This window comes from Bos mutus, chromosome 28 (assembly GCF_027580195.1).
Source record: "Bos mutus isolate GX-2022 chromosome 28, NWIPB_WYAK_1.1, whole genome shotgun sequence".
In the NCBI taxonomy this organism is placed as follows: domain Eukaryota; kingdom Metazoa; phylum Chordata; class Mammalia; order Artiodactyla; family Bovidae; genus Bos; species Bos mutus.
In genome coordinates, this window is record NC_091644.1 from 37502129 (window position 1) to 37524769 (window position 22641).

The 22641-nt window shown below is 41.5% G+C and overlaps 1 protein-coding gene across 1 annotated transcript in view; it reads right to left on the reverse strand.

Annotated features, from left to right (window-relative positions):
• The window catches only part of TBCE (tubulin folding cofactor E), an 89056-nt gene that overhangs the window by 26302 nt on the left and 40113 nt on the right, over nucleotides 1-22641 (reverse strand). The window contains 1 exon segment of the mRNA XM_005905648.2: nucleotides 11270-11354. Coding sequence (XP_005905710.2) covers nucleotides 11270-11354 — 85 coding nt within the window.

Sequence of the window (22641 nt, forward strand, 5' to 3'; positions counted from 1 at the left end):
AGAAACCTATATGCAGGTCAGGAAGCAACAGTTAGAACTGGACATAGAACAACAGACTGGTTCCAAATTGGGAAAGGGCTATGTCAAGGCTGTATATTGTCACTCTGCTTATTTAACTTCTATGCAGAGTACATCATGAGAAATGCCTGGCTGGAAGAAGCACAAGCTGGAATCAAGATTGCTGGGAGAAATATCAATAACCTCAGATACGCAGATGACACCACCCTTATGGCAGAAAGTGAAGAAGAACTAAAAAGCCTCTTGATGAAAGCGAAAGAGGAGAGTGAAAAAGTTGGCTTAAAACTCAACATTCAGAAAACGATCATGGCATCTGGTCCCATCACTTCTTGACAAATAGATGGGGAAACAACAGAAACAGCGACAGACTTTATTTTGGGGGAGGGCTCTAAAATTACTCCAGATGGTGACTGCAGCCATGAAATTAAGACGCTTGCTCCTTGGAAGAAAAGCCATGATCAACCTAGGCAGCATATTAAAAAGCAGAGACATTACTTTGCCAACAAAGGTCCATCTAGTCAAAGCTATGGCTTTTCCAGTAATCATGTATGGATATCAGAGTTGGACTATAAAGAAAGCTGAGCACCAAAGAGCTGATGCTTTTGAACTGAGGTGTTGGAGAAAACTCTTGAGGGTCCCTTGGACTGCAAGGAGATCAAACCACTCAATCCTAAAGGAAATTAGTCCTGAATATTCACGGGAAGGACTGATGTTGAAGCTGAAATTACAATACTTTGGCCACCTGATGCAAAGAACTGACTACTTGGAAAAGACCCTGATGCTGGGAAAGATTGAAGGCAGGAGAAGGGGATGACAGAGGATGAGATGGTTGGATGGTATCACCAATTCAATGGACATGAGTTTGAGCAAGCTCTGGCAGTTGGTGATGTGCAAGAAAGCCTGGTGTGCTGCAGTCCATGGGGTCACAAAGAGTTGGACATGACTGAGCAACTGAACTGAACTGAATTGTTAGAAAGGATCCTAGTGTGAAGAACACAGTTCTGTTTTAATAAAACACATTTCTATCACTTGGCTAAAGACATTAAACGTAGCTAGCCTCATTTTTAAAGGTTCAAAGGAATCTACCTAAGAGATGATCTAATGCAGGACTTCTCAAACTCAACCCAGTCAGTCAGTCACCTGGAAAGCTTATTAGAACCCACCTTGGGATGTACACTCAGTGGTACTGGGCTGCAGCCAGGGGATTCTGATGCAGAGCAACCTCGGCTCCCACTTTAAGAAACTCATCTAATTCAATTCCATTTCAGTTGCAGATACTGGGATGACCATCACAGAGGTACATGAGCTGTGCTTGTGCAAAGTTGCTTCAGTCGCATCCAACTCTTTGCAATGCCACGGACTGCAGGTCACCATGCTCCTCTGTCCACGGGACTCTCCGGGCAAGAATACTGGAGTGGGTTCTGTGCCCTCTTCAGGGGACCTTCTGCAGAGGTGCACAGCCAAGACCAAAAATCATGGAGTCCTGATGACCAGTGCACTATCCTTTCCTGCATCTCTGTCTCTACTCTCCTCACTACCACAAATTTTAGTAGTTAGTAGATCTGTTAGTAGGTATTATTATTTAATGCTGTTTAGTAAAGAAATAAAATAAGCACTTTAATAATAAATGAGAAAACAACAATGCAAAACAAATACCATGGTTTTCATTTCTGTCCTAAATGTATACTTTTAAAAACTGTGAAAGTGAAGTTGCTCACTCATGTCCGACTCTTTGCAACCCTGTGGACTGTAGCCCACCAGGCTCCTCCGTCCATGGGATTCTCCAGGCAAGAGTACTGGAGTGGGTTGCCACTTCCTTCTCCAGGGGACCTTCTCGACCCAGGGATCGAACCCAGGTCTCCCGCATTGCAAGCAGACACTTTAACCTCTGAGCCACCAGGGAAAAACTGTGGTAATGAACAATTCCATGGCATAGTGAAAGCTATAGTTTTTCCAGTAGTCATGTGTGGATGTGAGTCGGACCATAAAGAAGGCTGAGCACCAAAGAATTGATGCTTTCGAACTGTGATATTGGAGAAGACTCTAGACAGTCCCTTGGACTGCAAGGAGATTAAACTAGTCAATCCTAAAGGAAATCAACCCTGAGTTTTTACTGAAGGACTGATGCTGAAACTGAAGCTCCAGTACTCTGGACACCTGATGCAAAGAACCAACTCATCGGAAAAGACCCTGAAGCTGGCAAAGGTTGAAGCTAGGAGGAAAAGGAGATGACAGAGGATGACATGGTTGGATGGCATCACCAACTCAACAGACATGAGTTTGAGCAAGCTCTGGGAGATGGTAAAAGACAGTGAAGGCTGGCAATGCTGCAGTCCATGGGGTTGCAAAGAGTTGGATACAACTGAGTGACTTAACAACAATGAACAATTCAAGAATAGACCTTTATTAGAGCTTAGTTTGGCTGCAGGCAGAAGAAAGGAGTTAGGAATGGTGTTGGATGGTTACAAAGTAGACGCTATGCCTTTTTCAGATCAAGGATCACATCCAAGGTCAGTCTCCTCTGCAACATTCCTGGCAGATCTCTCAGAAAACAAAACAGTGCTGCAAATACTGAAAAATACCAGCTGAATGAGTGCCCATCAATAACCATAAATCTCCAAAGGTAAACTAGTAATTCATAAAGATTTCACAGAAAAACTATCAAGATGTTGCATCTCAACACTGAAATCCTGAATCCTGTCTAAAGAGAAAAAACTAGGGGAGGGGAAGGAGTGAAGGGGGAAGAGCACAAAATTTGTTTTCTTATAAACACTCAGCATGTTTAAGGTCCTGCCTCCTTCTGCCCACCAATTACAGAATGCAGGCAGCAAAATTCACATCCTGACCATGGCCCTTGCAGAAATAGAAGACTCTCACAAAGCACTGTAATCAAGATTAGGTCTGCCCAACAGAGAGATAAAATTCAGGTGCCCAGTTAAATCTGGATTTCAGATAAACAATTGGTTTTCAATTGAATTTCAATTGTTTCTTCCATCTTTTTTCAGTATGATGCACGTCCCATGCTTACACTAAAAAATGATTTACTGCTTATCTGAAATCAAAATTTCACTGTGAATTTTCTTTTTTTATTTAGTGAATCCAGCAACTCTACTCAAAGGTAAAGGGAGACCAACAGAGCCCAAAAGTACCATAGTAAACTTTTTTTAAACTGGGGATGGTTTAAATGCTGGGTGCTGGGAAAGACTGGGTCCCTGGGGAGTATCAGATAACTGTTGATCTTGATACCTTGCTTGTTTCAAGCTTGCCCAGAGCCTTCTCACCAAGATCAAGTAACCAACCATAACCATTCACCCTGGGAGAACTATTCACTCATTTAACGTATACCAAGAATTGACCTGGTGAACTAACTCATTTTCCCAGCAGGAGAGAAAGAAAAAAAAAAAAAAAAGGCGAATAGATAGGCATCTTTTTTTTGCACATTCCTTCTGAATGTCACAATTTCTATTTTGCCCTGATTCATGGAAAGCTTCTGAAAACGAAATCTCTCTCCTCACCTTTTACAGGCAGGGAGATTCACCCTGCCTGTAACCTATCAGCACACTTAGTGATTATTTTAAAAATTCTTCTATCACTTTACACCACATGCTCAGTCGTTCAGTTGTGTCTGACTCTTTGCAGCCCCATGGCCTATAGCCTATATCCTATAGAATCCTATATCCATGGGATTTTCCAGGCAAGAACACTGGAGCAGGTTGCCATTTCCTACTCCAGGGGATTTTCTCAACCCAGGGATCAAACCTGTCTCTTGCGTCTCCTGCATAGGCAAATGCGTTCTTTACCACTAGCGCCACCCTGGAAGCACTTTGTACCATACCAGGAGAATATTTTACTTATTTTTAAATAAATTTTTATTGCAATATAGTTGCTTTACAGTGTATATAGTCAATCCTCATTAGTTATCTATTTCATACAGAGTATCAGTAGTGTATATATGTCAATCCCCATCTCCCAATTCATCCCAGTCCCTAGGGAGAATATTTTATATTGATTTATTAATGCTCATTCAAGAACTTCAAAATACTTCATGACAATCTTAGGCTACACACAGTAAATCAAGAAGATTCCATTTGTTAAGTTAGCCAGTATCATGGATAAAGTTTGAGATACCATGTCCCCTCTGATGCCAAGTATAAATTCTATTCATGGTGGTGAAGAACACACTTTAAGATTTCTTGATCACCAGAACAGAGAAATCATATAATTACCTAGAAAGCGAACATTTTCAGTAACAGCTGAGGGTAAAATACTGACCCAAACAGTTCTAAGAGTTTAGAGTATAGGTTGTTTAGGTTGAGAAAAAAGCACTGGAAATCCACACACAAGGTAGAGAGAACTTCAAGGTTCATCACCTTAACTGAACCACTCAACTCCTCAAAAGACAAGAGATGGAGAAAAAGAAGCACCTGAAAGAGACACTGATGACTGGTTCACAGCCACACATTTGGGGTAAACCTGTATACTACCACTGTATACTGAAAAAGTCACAAATATTAATTATGGGCGCTGTATATTGTCACCCTGCTTATTTAACTTATATGCAGAGTACATCATGAGAAACGCTGGACTGGAAGAAGCACAAGCTGGAATCAAGATTGCCGGGAGAAATAACAATAACCTCAGATATGCAGATGACACCACCCTTATGGCAGAAGGAAAAGAGGAACTAAAAAGCCTCTTGATGAAAGTGAAAGAGGAGAGTGAAAAAGTTGGCTTAAAACTCAACATTCAGAAAACAAAGATCATGGCATCCGGTCCCATCACTTCATGGAAAATAGATGGGGAAACAGTGGAAACAGTGTCAGACTTTATTTTTCTGGGGTCCAAAATCACTGCAGATGGTGACTGCAGCCATGAAATTAAAAGATGCTTACTCCTTGGAAGGAAAGTTATGACCAACCTAGATAGCATATTCAAAAGCAGAGACGTTACTTTGCCAACAAAGGTCCGTCTAGTCAAGGCTATGGTTTTTCCAGTGGCCACATATGGAGGTGAGAATTGGACTGTGAAGAAGGCTGAGCGCCGAAGAATTGATGCTTTTGAACTGTGGTGTTGGAGAAGACTCTTGAGAGTCCCTTGGACTGCAAGGAGACCCAACCAGTCCATTCTGAAGGAGATCAGCCCTGGGATTTCTTTGGAAGGAATGATGCTAAAGCTGAAACTCCAGTACTTTGGCCACCTCATGTGAAGAGTTGACTCATTGGAAAAGTCTCTGATGCTGGGAGGGATTGGGGGCAGGAGGAGAAGGGGCCGACAGAGGATGAGATGGCTGGATGGCATCACTGACTCGATGGACGTGAGTCTGAGTGAACTCTGGGAGTTGGTGATGGACAGGGAGGCCTGGCGTGCTGCGATTCATGGGGTTGCAAAGAGTCGGACATGACTGAGCAACTGAACTGAACCAAACATTATAAATAAGAGACTGCCATATTTACCTTAGGTTATACAGAAATCAGACTGAAACTAAACATGATGTGAAATTACCAGCACCCATGTTCAGAATGTACGCCCTGAGCTGGGCTTTGAAAACCACCCTATCCAGGGTCTGCTCTCAAGCATCAGGGTGTCACCCCCGCAACCTGAGACGCTAGGGAGACTCAAGAAGCAGGGGGTTTTCAAACACCCAATTCAATATACCCTGATATCCCGCTTACAGTGCAGAGGCCAGCAAACTAGTCTTCACAAGACATGTGTGCTAGAGCACATAACTGCACTGCTACAGCATGTCTAACACAATGTCGGCCACTTGATATTAACACATGCTTCTGAAGAGATGGAGACTTGAGTTCTGCTATCAAGATGGCAACTTCTGATTCACCTGCCTCATTTAAAACGGGTACACCAACCTTTTTGTCATTTACCTATTTCACAAGTCTAAGAGGAGAACATTTATCATCTGGCAACGTTAAACTGCTCTGGCTTCATGGAAACAGCATAAAAGCATTAAAATGCTTACTATGGTTAAAAAAAAAAACTGTAATTATGGTTTTCCAAGTAAAATTTGAAATATGAAGGAAGACTCCAATAAAGTTAGTAAGAGATCTGAATTAACTTAATAACAAGTGCATGTGATATAATCTATTTTGTCTGATTTAGAGATTTCTAGATACTGACATAATCTTTACTAGTTGAAGCCATGTTCAAATGAATATTAACATCAGTATTAACAACTATAAAGGAAAAGGTCATTCCTTTAGTTTAGATCAGTGGTTACCCACCATATCAGAGCCAATGCACCCTTTTACACTGCCCCCAAAACAACCTGAAATGCAATTACCTACCCATATAGGATTTCAAAGTCAATAAAAAATGCCCATTTCATTGAAACAAAAGTAATTTATAATAAGATAATATGTATTTTGACGTGTAGATGCTCAGGCAAGGCTGTAACTAGGAGACACGATAAAACAAGGAGATGCTTATTTCAAGAGTAAGAACTGAAACACCAAGTCCGCACCCTTCAGCACTTCAGGGCAAATCCCACATCTGCCAGGACTGAGGCAATCTTCACTGTACTACTCAGAGACTGAAAATACCATCACATCCAGAGACCACTAAGGACATGTAGCCATGGATGATTTGGGAGGTGCTGGAGCAGGCTCCACGGCAAACATTCCCTCAGCTGGAGGCTGTGTGAGGTCATGGTCCAGGTAAGGCATCAATAGGCACAGATAAGAAATTTCTGTTTCCACACCTTTCCAAACACATAAATTGCTCCCTTCATCTCCATAAACTCTTGACAGATTCTGAGCTGGCCTTGTGACATATGTGTCATCACCACTGGCCTCTAGGAACATGCCAATTCTTCTATCCTGACTTTTCAAAATTACAGACTGCTGAACTAGCAAACAGTTTGCGATTATCTAATTTTGACCTTCATTTTAGAGGTCAGTAAAGTGTGATTTGTTTGGGGTTCTAAAGATTGTTAAAACCAAAGCATGAAGCTGCTTGATTTCCAGGAATGTGTTCACTGTACAACATTTAAACAATGATAAGCTTAATATTCCCCTTCAGGGATCATAGCCTTTCCATGGTGAAGGGGCTTGCATAACTCAATGAAGCTATGAGCTATGTCGTGCAGGGCCACCCAAGATGGACAGGTGACAGAGAAGGGCTCTGATAAAACATGGTCCGCTGGAGGAGGAAATGGCAAACTACTCCAGGATTCTTGCTGCAAGAACCTCATGAACAGTATAAAAAAGGAAAAAGATATGACACTGTAAAATGAGTCCCCCAGGTTGGAAGGTGTCCAATATGCTACTGGGAAAGAGCAGATGGAAATTACTAATATCTCCAGAAAGAATGAAGCAGCTGGGCCAAAGCAGAAATGATGCTCAGTTATGGATGTGTCTGGTGGTGAAAGTCTGATGCTATAAAGAACATTACTGCACAGAAACCTGGAATAGTTAGGTCCATGAATTAAAGTAAATTGGACGTCAGCCAGGAGATGACAAGAGTGAACATCGACTTCTTAGCCATCTGTGAACTAAAATGGATGGGAATGGGCGACTTTAATTCAGATGACTATTGTGTCTACTATGGTGGGCAAGATTCCCTTAGAAGAAATGGAGTAGCCCTCAGAGTAAACAAGAGAGTCCAGAATGCAGTCCTTGGGTACAATTTTAAAAACGACAAGCCATTCAATATCACAGTAATCTAAGCCTATGCTCCAACCACCAAGGCCAAAGAAGCTGAACTTAAACAGTTTAGCTACAGCTCAGCTACAGCTAAAGACGTACAAGAACTTCTAGAACGAACACACACAAAAAGATGTCCTTTTCAGCATAGGGGATTGGAACGAAAAGCAGGAAGTCAAAAGATACCTGGAGTAACAGGCAAGTTTGGCCTTGGAGTACAAAATGAAGCAGGGTAAAGGCTAACAGAGCTTTGCTAAGAGAATACACTGGTCATAGAAAACAGCTTCTTTCAACAACACAAGAGATGATTCTACACATGGACATTACGAGATGGTCAATACAAAATTAGACTGATTACGTTCTTTGTAGCCAAAGACAGAGAAGCTCTACACAGTCAGCAAAACAAAGACCTGGAGCTGACTGTGGCTCAGATCATCAGCTTCTCACTGAAAAATTGAAGAAAGTAGGGGAAACCACTATGCCATTCAGGTATGACAAATCAAATCCCTTATGATTATACAGTGGACGTGACAAATATATTCAAGGGACTGAATTTATTCAATCCCAGATCTGGTAGACAGAGTGCCTGAAGAACTATGGATGGAGGTTCATAACATTGTACAGGATGCAATGACCAAAACCACCCCAAAGTAAAAGACATGCTAAGAAGGCAAAATGGTTGTCTGAGGAGGCCTTACAGATAGCTGAGGAAAGAAGAAAAACAAAAGACAAGGGAGAAAAGGAAAGATATACCCAACTGGATGCAGAGTCTCAGAGAACAACAAGGAGAGATAAGAAGGCCTTCTTAAATGAACAATGCAAACAGGATGGGAAAGACTAGAGATCTCCTCAAGAAAACTGGAGGTATCTAGGGGACATTTCATGCAAAGATGGGCTCAATAAAGGACAGAAACACTAAGGATCTAACAGAACCAGAACAGATAAAGAAGAGGCGGTAAGAATACACAGAAGAACTATACAAAAAAGGTCTTAAAGATCTGGATAACCATGATGGTGTGGTCACTCATCTAGACCAGACAATTTGGGAGTCTGAAGTCAAGTGGGCCTTAGGAAGCATTACTATGAACAAAGCTGGTGGAGGTGATGGAATTTCCACTGAGCTATTTAAAATCCTAAAAGATGATGCTGTTAAAGTGCTGTACTCAATACATCAGCAAATCTAGAAAACTCAGCAGTGGCCACTCTACTGGAAAGGTCAATTTTCATTCTAATCCCAAAGAAGAACAACCCCAAATAATGTTCAAAGTACCATACTTTTGCATTCATTTCACGTGCTAGTAAGGTTATCCTCAATATCCATCAAGCCAGGCTTCAACAGTACATGAACAGAGAACTTCCAGATGTACAAGCTGGGTTTAGAAAAGGCAGAGAAACTAGAGATTAAAATTCCAACACTGATTAGAGAGAAAGAAAGGGAATCCCAAAAAAACAATCCCAGAAAAACAAAACGTCTATTGCTTCCTTGACTACACTAAAGCTTTTAACTATATGGATCACAACAAACTATGGAAAAATCTTAAAGAGATGAAAATACCAGATCATTTTACCTGCCTCCTGAGAAACCTGTGTGCAGGTCACGAGGCAACAGTTAGAATCAGACATGGAACAACGGACTGGTTCAAAATTGGGAAAGGAGTACAACAAGGCTGTATGTTGTAACTCTGCTTATTTAACTTATATTCAAAGTACATCATGTGAAATGCTGGGCTGGATGAATCACAAGCTGGAATCAAGACTGCTGGGAGGAATATCAACAACCTCAGATATGCAGATGATACCACTCCAATGGCAGAAAGTGAATAGGAACTAAAGAGCCTCTTGACAAAGGTGAAAGAGAGTGAAGAAGCTGGCTGAAAACTCAACATTCAAAAAACTAAGATCATAGCATCCAATCCCATCACTCCATGGCAAATAGAAGGATAAAAAGTGGAAGCAGTGATGGATTTTATTTTCTCGGGCTCCAAAATCACTGCAGACAGTGACTGCAGCCATGAAATTAAAAGATGCTTGCTCCTTGGAAGGAAAACTATGACAAAGCCAGAGTATAAAAAAGCAGAGACATCACTTTGCTGACAAAGATCCATCTAATCAAAGCTATGGTTTTTTCCAGGAGTCATGTACAGATGTAAGAATTGGACCATAAAGAAGGCAGAGTGCAGAAGAATTGATGTGTTCAAACTGTGGTGATGGAGATGCCTCATGAGAGTCCCTTAGACTGCAAGATCAAACCAGTCAATCCTAAACATTCAATGGATGCTGAAACAGTTTGGCCAACAGTCAGCTGATGTGAAGAGCTGACTCACTGGAAAAGATTGCAGACAAAAGGAGAAGGGAGGGACAGAGGATGAGATGGTTAGATAGCATCACTGACTCGATGGACATGAATTTGAGCAAATTCTAGGGGATAGTGAAGGACAGGGAAGCCTGGCATACTGCAGTCCATGGTGCTGCAAAGAGTTGTACCAAACTTAGCAACTGAACAGCAACGAAGCTTAATATTAAAAGATTCTTGCAAGAAATTGAAACTTACGGAAAATAAACACCAGTAAAAATTTGAAAGACTGCCTGAAATTCCCCACCATCCTTTTCAGAGCTTCACATAGTTTCTCTGAAATCAAACAGGTAAAAATATCAGTAGCACTATAATGTATAATTCTTTTCATGACAAGAGCTTTTTAAAATAGTGGCCTAGCATTCCACTATTTGGAGGTTCTATAGTTTGTTTAATTACCTGGTTCTTATTGGCTATCTTGTTAATGAACCAGTAAGAAGTGTTTATATCCATTCAAAAAAAAAAAAAAAACCCGTCACAAAACAAAAATACACAGAAAAAGACAAAGAAAGCAATCCCACTTTTAAAGTTAAGACTGAGAGTTTTAAAAACAAGGGAAAAGGACTCCTCTGGTGGTCGAGCAGTTAAGAATCCTCCTGCCATGCGGGGGACACGGATTCAATCCCTGGTCCAAGAAGATGCCACGTGCTTCGGGGCAACTAAGCTCCCGAGAGCTGCACCCACTGAGGCACACACGCCCTAGAACCCCTGCTCCACTGCAAGAGAAACCACTGCAATGAGAAGTCTGCACGCTGCAACTAGAGCATAGCTCCCACCTGCCGCAGTTAGAGAAAGCCCGCCCTCAGCACAGCCAAAAATAAATAAATAAAAAGCATAACAAATTAAAAAGATAATAAAAACAAGGAAAAAATTCTACAAATAGTATGGGCTTTTTAGAATACACTAAATTCTACATTATAACCACCCCAAGAGTCAAATGCCTCTTCTCCATTCCCCTTTATTCAACTATTAAATATTCTCCTACATAACCATGTCAGGGACTTCCCTGGGGTTCAGGCAAGAACCTCTTCCAATTCAGGGAACTTGGGTTCAATCTCTGGCCGGGGAACTCAGATCCCACATGCCAGGGGGCAAATAAGCCTGTGTGCTGCAACTGGAGGGCAGCAGGAGTGCCCAAATGAAGATCCCAGGAGCTGCAGCCAAGAGCCGACGCAACCAAATAACACACGAACATTTTAAAAATAAACAAAGATAACCAGGCCAGTTCAAAATGGAAAATTACCTGCATTTAAAATACACAGTCCCTTCGTGGCTTCCATCGTGCTTTCCCCGCTCAGGATTGTCCCATTCTACTCCTAACCAGAGTCCTGGCAGAACAAGAAAACCCAAATGAGAAATTAGAACAAGGTCAGGCTCCATTTCTCTGCAACCAAATACAGTTTGCAACAGAAACCATATCACAGAGACACCACTGGGGAAGAAAGAAGTCTTTAGGAAAAAAAAGTAACCTTGGACTCAGGACTTAATCAGCAAAGGCAACAGTAAGTTTGGTTCAAAAAAATCAACAAAAAAATACAACTGCAGAAAATAACTATAGCTACTGAGCACTTATGTACCAAAAACTTTGCTTTATTTCATGTTATCCTTAAAACAGACATTTCATCTTTACAAACAAGATGTTATCACTATCTTCTTTTTAACAGTTCCTGAACAAATACACACTTTTTTGAGTCCTAGCCTAGCAATATGCTGTTCATAAAGTAAAAAAATATATATATATATAATTAGTATTTTTCTTCAATATAGGTAAAATAACACCTAAAGTCACACATCTTCAGGTCATTCTAATTGCAGAAGCCAATACTTACCCACCATACTATGCCATGTATAACTCGTATCTTATATTTGCAAACCACATTAGTTTTCAGAGCATTCTCTTACCCTCCCTTCTCTCTTCTCCCTGTATTTATTAAGCACCCACTATCCCATGGACAGAGGAGCCTGGTAGGTTATAGTCCAAGGCACCGCAAAGAACTGGACATGACTGAAGCGACTTAGCACACACACACACGGAACTGGGCTAGGTGCCAAAGTCTGTGAGACACAGAGTTTCACTTCTGGATCTACCCTCCTGTGGAGAACTAGAAAATCTAGATACACAATTTTTAAAAATCACTTTACACCAATTAGAATGGCTTGTGTCAACAAAACAAAAGAGAAAATAAGTGTTGGCAGGGATATGGAGAAATTGTTAATTTTATGCATTGCTAGTGGGAATGTAAAATGGTGTAGCTAACTGTGGAAAACAGTGCAGTGGTTCCTGGGCAAGCTACACACGGGATTATCACCTGATCTAGCAATTCTACTTCTGGGCAAACACCCAAAGAACTGACAGCAGGAACTCAAATAGGTATTAGTAGACTTGTGTTCACAGCAGCATTATTCAAAATAGCCAAAAGTGAACGGACGAATGGATAAACAAAGTGTCCAATGACAGATCAATTACTAAACAAAATGTGGTCTGTCCACACAATGGAATATTCAGTCTTAAAAAGGAATGAAATTCTGACACATTCTACAACATGGATGAACCCTAAGGACTTTGTGCTAAGTGAACTAAGCCAGACACACAAAAACAAACAATACATTCATGCTACGTCATTTCAGTCATGTCTGATTCTTTGCAACTCCATGGACTGCAGCCCAACAGGCTCCTCTGTCCATGGGATGCTCCAAGCAAGAATACTGGAGTGGGTTGCCATTTCCTCCTTCAGGGGATCTTCTGGACCCAAGGACTGAATTCACATCTCTTACACCTCCTGCACCGGCAGGCAGGTTCTTCATCACTAGAATCACCCGGGTTTTCTTAGGAGAGAAATGTTCAGTCCTTCACCCCAAAGTCCATGCACTCACCACCTGGCCCCCCCATCACCTGGCACTTTAGACCCAGGTCCACCTGGCACCTGCCTGCCACCAAGGGCAAGCGTGCCTGAAGCTGCCACGCCTGAGGCACTCTCCCTAGGGAGCTGCGCACTGACAAAGGAGTCCACAAGGTCTCAGCACCAGCTGTGGCTGCTGTGCGCGAGCAACTGTCCGGGGGTGGGGTGGCAGGACATTGGGATTGGCTTGTCTAGCACAAACCAATTTGAAGCTGAATAAAATTGTATAAATCAAGTCATTTCTGATTAACTCTGCTAAAACCACATCATGAAACTAGAGCATAGGAAAGAACTGTCTTCAGAAAAAAACCCAAGTTTCTAAATAATAGGTTCATACCCAATACTGATGACGAGGCATCATAACTGGGGCTGATAAAAATTAACTCAAATACAGAAATCATGTCCTACAATTAAAATAAACCCCAATGCCCCTGCTATGGACTTGTGGGGGCAGGGGGAACACTGAGTATTCTGATTCATAAGGTATTCTGACTCCCGCTGAAGTTAAAGGGGTCATACTGAAAACCTTGAAAACGTGTGTTTACAGCTGAGCACATTAGGGCAAAATTGAGACCAACGTTAGGTCCAAGTAGAAAAAACCCTAGAACGTGTGGGAGGAATTTTAACAAGGTTTCTTTTGCAGTGAGGTCCCACATTCAACTCAGTTCAACCCAGAACAGACGACAGCCGTGGAAAGGGAGCCAGTCGACCAAGTCTCGAGGTCATACACAGAGAAGAGGGGACATGGCGTAGAATCAGGGTGGTCAGTGGGACGGGTCCCCAGTCTCTTCCTGGGACCCCTGCAACCTCCAACCCAGAGCTCCTGCCCAAACCATGGAATCTGTCAGGACTTCTAACTTGGGGTGTTTCCACTTCCACAACCCCCCAGGCAATGGGGAGTGAGGGGTCTGAGAACTTCTGGCTCCGTTTCCTGGGCCATGATGGGGAAGGCATCCTCGGCCACCCAGATAGGACCTCACCCCACACCCTAGCGCCTCTCCCCAAACAAAGGCGGCTGAATGTGGGGCGGGGGAGGGAGAGAGGCAGGACTCGGCACTCCAGGTTCAGTGGGGTGTCCCGGGCCTCTGCCCTGGAAACCCAACTGTGTGTGTGGTTCAGTCACAGCAGAGATGAAGTCTGGGGCCACCTATATGAGATGCCTAGACTACTCAAATTCATAGAAACAGAAAGTGGAATGGTGTTTGCCAGGAGCTGAGGGGAGGGTAGAACAGGAAATTACTGCTTAATGGCTACAGGGTTTCACTTCTGTAAAATGAAGAAGGTTCTGGAGATGAATGGTGGTGATGACTGTACAACATTATTCTACTTAAAATCACTGGACTATACAATTAAAGGTGACTAAAATGTTAAGTTCAGTTATGTAAAACTTAACACAATTTAAAATACACACACACACACATATATATATATATCTTTTAAACCACCAGAGAGCTAAAAAGGCACTGAAGAATTATAAGGCCAAAATCTGAGAGAAGAGGGAAACCCAGAGTTAAGCGAAGCCTTAGAGCAACTTTTTTCCCCTGGGCATCTGCTGATTCTGGCAGAAAAGGTTGAAAAGCTAAAAAGCTGAACAAAGCTTTGTTCAGCTTTAGATAGAGTTTTTGAGGGACTAAGGCTCCCTAGTGGCTCAGCTGTAAAGAATCTGCCTGCAGTACAGGAGACCTGGGTTTGATCCCTGGGTTGGAAAGATTCCCCAGAGAAGGAAATGACAACCCACTCCAGTATTCTTGCCTGGAGAATTCCATGGACAGAGGAGCCAGGCAGGCTATAGCCCATGATCGCAAAGAGTCGGACATGACTGTGTGACTTTCACTTTCACTTTTGAGGGAGTAAGAGATAAATAATGAAAATCAGAGTCTCCCAAGGAAGGTGGAGGTTGCAAGAAACTCTCTAGGTTTTGTTCTGGGGCTTGAAATGCTTTCAACCTAAGAGCAAGAAGGAACCAACCTAAATAGACTAACCCCTGTAGCAACTGAAGGTTAACTTCAAACAATCACATTCCCAGATGTGATTGTTGTGGACCTTCTGCATCTGCCAGAGTTCACTTCAGTCCTCTCTGGAAGAAGACACCACCACTGCAAAGCTCAAATTACAACTCTTTACAACCAATATCTGGCACTCAAAGAAAAACAACTAAGCACGGAAAAAGACAAGAGTCTATGACTGGAAACCAAGAAAAACAACAGCCAACAGAAACTGACTAAAGAAGAGATTGCACCCAACTGTGTCAAGAGAGGCTGCAACATGGTAAAGAACTTGAACTTCATCCTGCTTCTCCAGAGAAACTTATAAGCCTGGAGAAAAGAAGACGTAACAGATGGGCTATAGGCACATAAAAAGATGCACATTGTTGCTAATTATTAGAGAAATGCAAATCAAAACTACAATGAGGTACCATTTCACACCAGTCAGAATGACAACCATTAAAAAGTCTACAAATAACAAATACTGGAGAAGGTGTGGGGAAAGAGGAACCCTCCGACACTGCTGGTGGGAGTGTAAATTGGTGCAGCTACTATGGAAAACAATATGGGTGTTCCTCAAAAAATTAAAAATAGAGCTAATATATGACCCAGCAATCCCAGTCCTAGACACGTATCCAGACAAGAATTAAAGAATTAAAAAAACTCTTAATTCAAAAATACATGACCCCTATGTTCACAGCAGCACTATTTACAATAGCCAAGACACAGAAGCAACCTAAATGTCCATCAACAGATGGATGGATAAAGAGATGGTATATGTACACAATGAAATATTACTCAGCCATTACAAAGAATGAAATAATGCCATCTGCAGCAACACGGATGAATCTAGAGATTATCATACTAAGCAAAGTAAATCAGAGAAAGACAAATACCATATGACATCACTTACATGTGGAAGCTACAATATGATACAAATGAACATATCTAAAGAACGAAAACTCCCAGATGAAGAGAACAGACTTGCGGTTGCCAGGTGTGGGGGTGGCATGTAGGGAAGGATTGGGAGTTTGGGATTAGCAGTTGCAAACTATCATATGTAAGATGGATAAACAACAAGGTCTTACTGTATAGAATGGGGAACCATGTCCAATGTCCTGTGATGATTAAGCCGTAATAGAAAAAAAGAAAGAATATGTATATGTAAAACTGAATCACTTTTCTGTAGAGCAGAAAATTAAGACAACATTGCAAATCAACTATAATTCTATAATATTTTTTTTTATTCAGAAGAAAGAAAACTGGATACTGAAAGATCAAAAATCGCTAACAACAACACAACAAAAAAAAGCTGAAGGAGGGTGGATAAGAAGCATTAAAAGAGGATAGGAGAGAATAATTGAAATAGTAGTAGTCAAGTAGCTTTTGAGTTTCCTTGCAGCAAAAAGAAAAAGATGCAATCCTCTTGTTCAGTAGGAAAACCATCTCCGTTTTTTCCCATTCCCTGAGCTAACAATAATTTGTCACAGAGTGTTTGTTTGTATAAAGGGCATTAAGATAATGAAGAACACATCACACTTCATAGCATCTTTATAACATATCCACTGGTGTTTCAGAAGTGGCTATTTCTTAATTCAAGCCTCAGCCGAAGTCCAGGATAGAAAGCTTGGTTTTGTAAGGGCTCAGATGGTTTTATTTTGCTTTCTGGTGGCTTCCTGGTGCAACCAAAGGAATAAAAACTTAATCTCAAAATGGGACATCAGAATCATCTAGGGAGCACGTTTTAAGTGATGAGTCCTGGAACTTAACTCTGAAATAGTGAATTAGAATCTCTTCATGTCCAAACTGAGAATTCATATTTCTAACAAGATCCCAGGTACGCTGCATTAGACTCCCCTTGCTAGACATGTTACTTTGGCTAGACTTCTTTCTAGAGTGAAACGACAGAGATTCCAAACTGAAGTCACTTACAATAAACTGAACAACAGGTATTCTATTTATCTGTTACTAGTCCTACAACACATGGCTGATAAGGGTAATAGTTTACTCAAACAAAGAGCACATTTTCTGTCACTGCGGGCCAGTAATTACAGATTTTTATATTCATCACACCGATGACTGCAAAGTACTACGCTCTAACAAAAACCAACATATTATTACTTTCCTACAGATGAAAATTAAGTGTTCTAAGAACATTTTAAAAAGTACTTTTTCCTAATTCATTGTAATAACAACAATAATCAGTCAGTCAGTTCAGTCACTCAGTAGTGTCTGACTCTTTGCAATCCATTGCACTGCAGCACGCCAGGCTTCCCTGTCCATCACCAACTTCTGGAGCTTGCTAAAACACATGTCCATCGAGTCAGTGATGCCATCCAACCATCTCATCCTCTGTCATCCCCTTCTCCTCCTGCCTTCAATCTTTCCCAGCATCAGGGTCTATTCCAAGTAGTCAGTTCCTTGCATCAGGTGGCCAAAGTATTGGAGTTTCAGCTTCAGCATCAGTCCTTCCAATGAACACCCAGGACTGATCTCCTTTAGGATGGACATGTTGGATCTCCTTGCAGTCCAAGGGACTCTCAAGAGTCTTCTCCAACACCACAGTTCAAAAGCATCAGTTCTTCGGCACTCAGCCTTCTTCACAGTCCAACTCTCACATCCATACGTGACTACTAGAAAAACCATAGCCTTGACTAGACGGACCTTTGTGGGCAAAGTAATGTCTCTGCTTTTCAATATGCTGTCTAGGTTGGTTATAACTTTCCTTCCAAGGAGTAAGCGTCTTTTAATTTCATGGCTGCAGCCCCCCAAAATAAAATCTGTCACTGTTTCCAGTTTCCCCATCTATTTGCCATGAAGTGATGGGACCGGATGCCATGATCTTTGTTTTTTGAATGTTGAGTTTTAAGCTTTTTCACTCTCCTCTTTCACTTTCATCAGAAGGCTCTTTAGTTCCTCTTCACTTTCTGCTAGAACAGTGGTGTCATCTGCATATCTGAGGTTATTGATATTTCTCCCAGCAATCTTGATTCCAGCCTGGCATTTCTCATGATGTACTCTGCATAGAAGTTAAACAAGCAGGGTGACAATATATAGCCTTGATGTACTTCTTTTCTTATTTGGAACCAGTCTGTTGTTTCATGTCCAGTTCTAACTGTTGCTTCCTGACCTGCATACAGGTTTCTCAAGAGGCAGGTCAGGTGGTCTGGTATTCCCATATCTTGAGGAATTTTCCAGTTTGTTGTGATCCACACAGTCAAAGGTGTTGGCATAGTCAACAAAGCAGAAGATGTTTTTTTGGAACACTCTTGCTTTTTTGATGACCCAATGGATGTTGGCAATTTGATCTCTGGTTCCTCTGCTTTTTCTAAATCCAATTGAATATCTGGAAGTTCTTGGTTCATGTACTGTTGAAGCCTCGCTTGGAGAATTTTGAGCATTACTTTGCTAGCTTGTTAAATGAGTACAACTGTGCAGTAGTTTGAGCATTCTTTGGCATTGCCTTTCTTTGGGATTGGAATGAAAACTGACCTTTTCCAGTCCTGTGGCCACTGCTGAGTCTTCCAAATTTGGTGGCATATTGAGTGCAGCACTTTCACAGCATCATCTTTTAGGATTTGAAATAGCTCAACTGGAATTCCATCACCTCCACTAGCTTTGTTTGTAGTGATGCTTCCTAAGATCCACTTGACTTTGCATTCCAGGATGTCTGGCTCTAGGTCAGTGATCACACCATCATGGTTATCTGGGTCATGAAGATCTTTTTTGTGTAGTTCTTCTGTGTATTCTTGCCACCTCTTCTTAATATCTTCTGCTTCTGTTAGGTCCATACCATTTCTGTCCTATATTGTGCCCATCTCTGCATGAAATGTTCCCTTGTTATCTCTAATTTTCTTGAAGAGATCTCTAATCTTTCCTATTCTATTGTTTTCCTCTATTTCTTTGCAATGATCACTGAGGAAGGCTTTCTTATCTCTTCTGGCTATTCTTTGGAACTCTCCATTCGGGCTACTAAGAAACTCATATCTAACATTAATCAAGAAAAAAGCTAGTGTAAAATTTTGATGACACAAACAGTAGATTAAAAGACCTCTAACTACTGTATCAAAACCTCCTGGTAACTGCAAACCAGAAATGCACTATAAATATATAGTACATTTATATATATACATAAAGTATGTATACGTGTACATATAAACATATATGTGTACATATATACATGGGCTTCTCTGATGGCTCAGTGGTAAAGAATCTGTCTGCAGTGCAGGAGACGCGGGAGAATTGGGTTTGATCCCTAGTTCAGGAAGATCCCCTGGAGGAGGAGATGGCAACCTACTCTAGGATTCTTGCCTGGAAAATCCCATGGACAGAGAAGCCTTGCAGATTACAGTCCATAGGGTCATACAGAGTCAGACATGACTGAGCATGCATGCACACATATATAAACACACACAGCAAAAAAAGAAAAAGGAATTCAACCTCAACACTAAAGACAGTCATAAAATCATAATAGAAAAAAAAAGAAAAAAGACCTACAAAAGCACATCCAAAACAATGAGCAAAATGGGAAGAACATACATATTGGTAATTACCTTAAATGTAAATAGATTAACTACTCCAACCAGAAGACATAGACTGGATGAATGGATATAAAAACAAGACCCATATGTATGCTGTCTACAAGAGACCCACTTCAGATTAGAGATGCAAAGAGTCTGAAAGGGAGGGGATGGAAGAAGGTATTCCATGCAAATGAAATTCAAAAGAAAGTTGGAGTAGCAATATTATCAGAAAAACAGGTCTTTAAAACAAAGACTGCTACAAAAAATAAAAATAAAAATAAAACAAAGACTGCTACAAGAGTCAAAGAAACACACTACAAAATGATCAAGAAGTCAACCCAAGAAGACATAGCAATTGTAAATATAGATGAACACAGCATAGAAGCACCTCAATGTAGAAAACAAACGTTAACAGACATAAAAGGAGAAACTGACAGCAACACAATAGTAGTGGGTGATTTTAGCATGCCACTTACATCAACTGACAGATCATTAAGACATAAAATCAACGAGGAAACAGAGGCCTTAAGTGACACATTAGAACAGATGAACTCAACTGGTATTTACAGAGCATTCCATCCTAAAGCAGCAGAATGCACATTTTTTTCAAGTGCACATGGATTATTCACTAGGATAAATCATATGTTGGGTAACAAAGTGAGCCTTGGTAAATTTAACAAAACTGAAATAATATCAAGTATCTTTTCTGACCACATTGCCTGTAGATTCTAATCTAATCTTCAATTACAAGGAAGAATTACAAAATCTGTAAAAAACACAAAAATATGAAGGCTAAACAACATGTGACTTAACAACCAATGGATCACTGAAGATGTCAAAGAAACCAAAAAGTACCTAGGGCTTCTCTGGTGGTCTGCTGCTGCTGCTGCTAAGTCGCTTTAGTCGTGTCCGACTCTCAGCAACCCCATGGACTGCAGCCCATCAGGCTCCTCCATCCATGGGATTTTCCAGGCAAGAGTACTGGAGTGGGGTGCCATTGCCTTCTCCGTCTGTGGTGGTCTAGAGGTTAAGAATCCATCTGCCAATGCAGGGGACATGGGATCACTCCCTGGTCAGGGAAGATCTCACATGCTGTGGAACAACTAAGCCCATACACCACAACTACTGAGCCAACAAACCACAAGTACTGAGCCCATGTGCCCAACTACTAAAACCCACATGCCTGTGTTCCACGATGAGAGAAGCCACTGCAAGGAGAAGCTCATGCACCACAGTGAAGAACAGCTCTCGCTCTCTGCAAGCAGAGAAAACCCAGAGGCAGCAATGAAGACCCAGTGCAGCCAAATAAATTAACAAATTTTTAAAAAAAGAAAAAAACAATCTCCGAAAACTCAACCACGAAGATATAGGAGACAGGAACAGATCAATCACAACTACTGAAATTGAAACCATGAATTTAAAAACTCCCAACAAACAAAAAGTCCAGGACCAGATGGCTTCACAGATGAATTTTGGCAAACATTTAGACAAGAGTTAACATGTATCCTTCTGAAATTCTTTCAAAAAATTGCAGGGGAAGGAACACTCCCAAAGTCATTCTATGAGGCCACCATCACTCTGATACCAAAACCAAGGATATCAGATCAGATCAGATCAGATTAGTTGCTCAGTCGTGTCCGACTCTTTGCGACCCCATGAATCGCAGCACGCCAGGCCTCCCTGTCCATCACCAACTCCTGGAGTTCACTGAGACTCACATCCATCTAGTCAGTGATGCCATCCAGCCATCTCATTCTCTGTTGTCCCCTTCTCCTCCTGCCCCCAATCCCTCCCAGCATCAGAGTCTTTTCCAATGAGTCAACTCTTCACATGAGGTGGCCAAAGTACTGGAGTTTCAGCTTTAGCATCATTCCTTCCAAAGAAATCCAGGGCTCATCTCCTTCAGAATGGATTGGTTGGATCTCCTTGCAGTCCAAGGGACTCTCAAGAGTCTTCTCCAACACCACAGTTCAAAAGCATCAATTTTTCGGCGCTCAGCCTTCTTCACAGTCCAACTCCCACATCCATACATGACCACAGGAAAAACCATAGCCTTGACTAGACGGACCTTTGTTGGCAAAGTAATGTCTCTGCTTTTGAATATGCTATCTAGGTTGGTCATAACTTTCCTTCCAAGGAGTAAGCGTCTTTTAATTTCATGGCTGCAGTCACCATCTGCAGTGATTCTGGAGCCCATAAAAATAAAGTCTGACACTGTTTCCACTGTTTTCCCATCTATTTCCCATGAAGTGATGGGACTGGATGCCATGATCTTCGTTTTCTGAATGTTGAGCTTTTAGCCAAGTTTTTCACTCTCCACTTTTACTTTCATCAAGAGGCTTTTTAGCTCCTCTTCACTTTCTGCCATAAGGGTGGTGTCATCTGCATATCTGAGGCTATTGATATTTCTCCCGGCAATCTTGATTCCAGCTTGTGCTTCTTCCAGTCCAGCGTTTCTCATGATGTACTCTGCATAGAAGTTAAATAAGCAGGATGACAATATACAGCCTTAATGAACTCCTTTTCCTATTTGGAACCAGTCTGTTGTTCCATGTCCACTTCTAACTGTTGCTTCCTGACCTGCATACAGATTTCTCAAGAGGCAGGTCAGGTGGTCTGGTATTCCCATCTCTTTAAGAATTGTCCACAGTTTATTGTGATCCACACAGTCAAAGGCTTTGTCAAAGGCATAGTCAATAAAGCAGAAATAGATGCTTTTCTGGAACTCTCTTGCTTTTTCCATGATCCAGCAGATGTTGGCAATTTGATCTCTGGTTCCTCTGCCTTGTCTAAAACCAGCTTGAACATCAGAAAGTTCACGGTTCACGTATTGCTGAAGCCTGGCTTGGAGAATTTTGAGCATTACTTTACTAGCGTGTGAGATGAGTGCAATTGTGCAGTAGTTTGAGCATTCTTTGGCATTGCCTTTCTTTGGGATTGGAATGAAGACTGACCTTTTCCAGTCCTGTGGCCACTGCTGAGTTTTCCAGTTTTCCAAATTTGCTGGCATATTGAGTGCAGCACTTTCACAGCATCATCTTTTAGGATTTGGAATAGCTCAACTGGAATTCCATCACCTCCACTAGCTTTGTTCGTAGTGATGCTTTCTAAGGCCCACTTGACTTCACATTCCAGGATGTCTGCCTCTAGGTCAGTGATCACACCATCGTGATTATCTGGGTCGTGAAGATCTTTTTTGTACAGTTC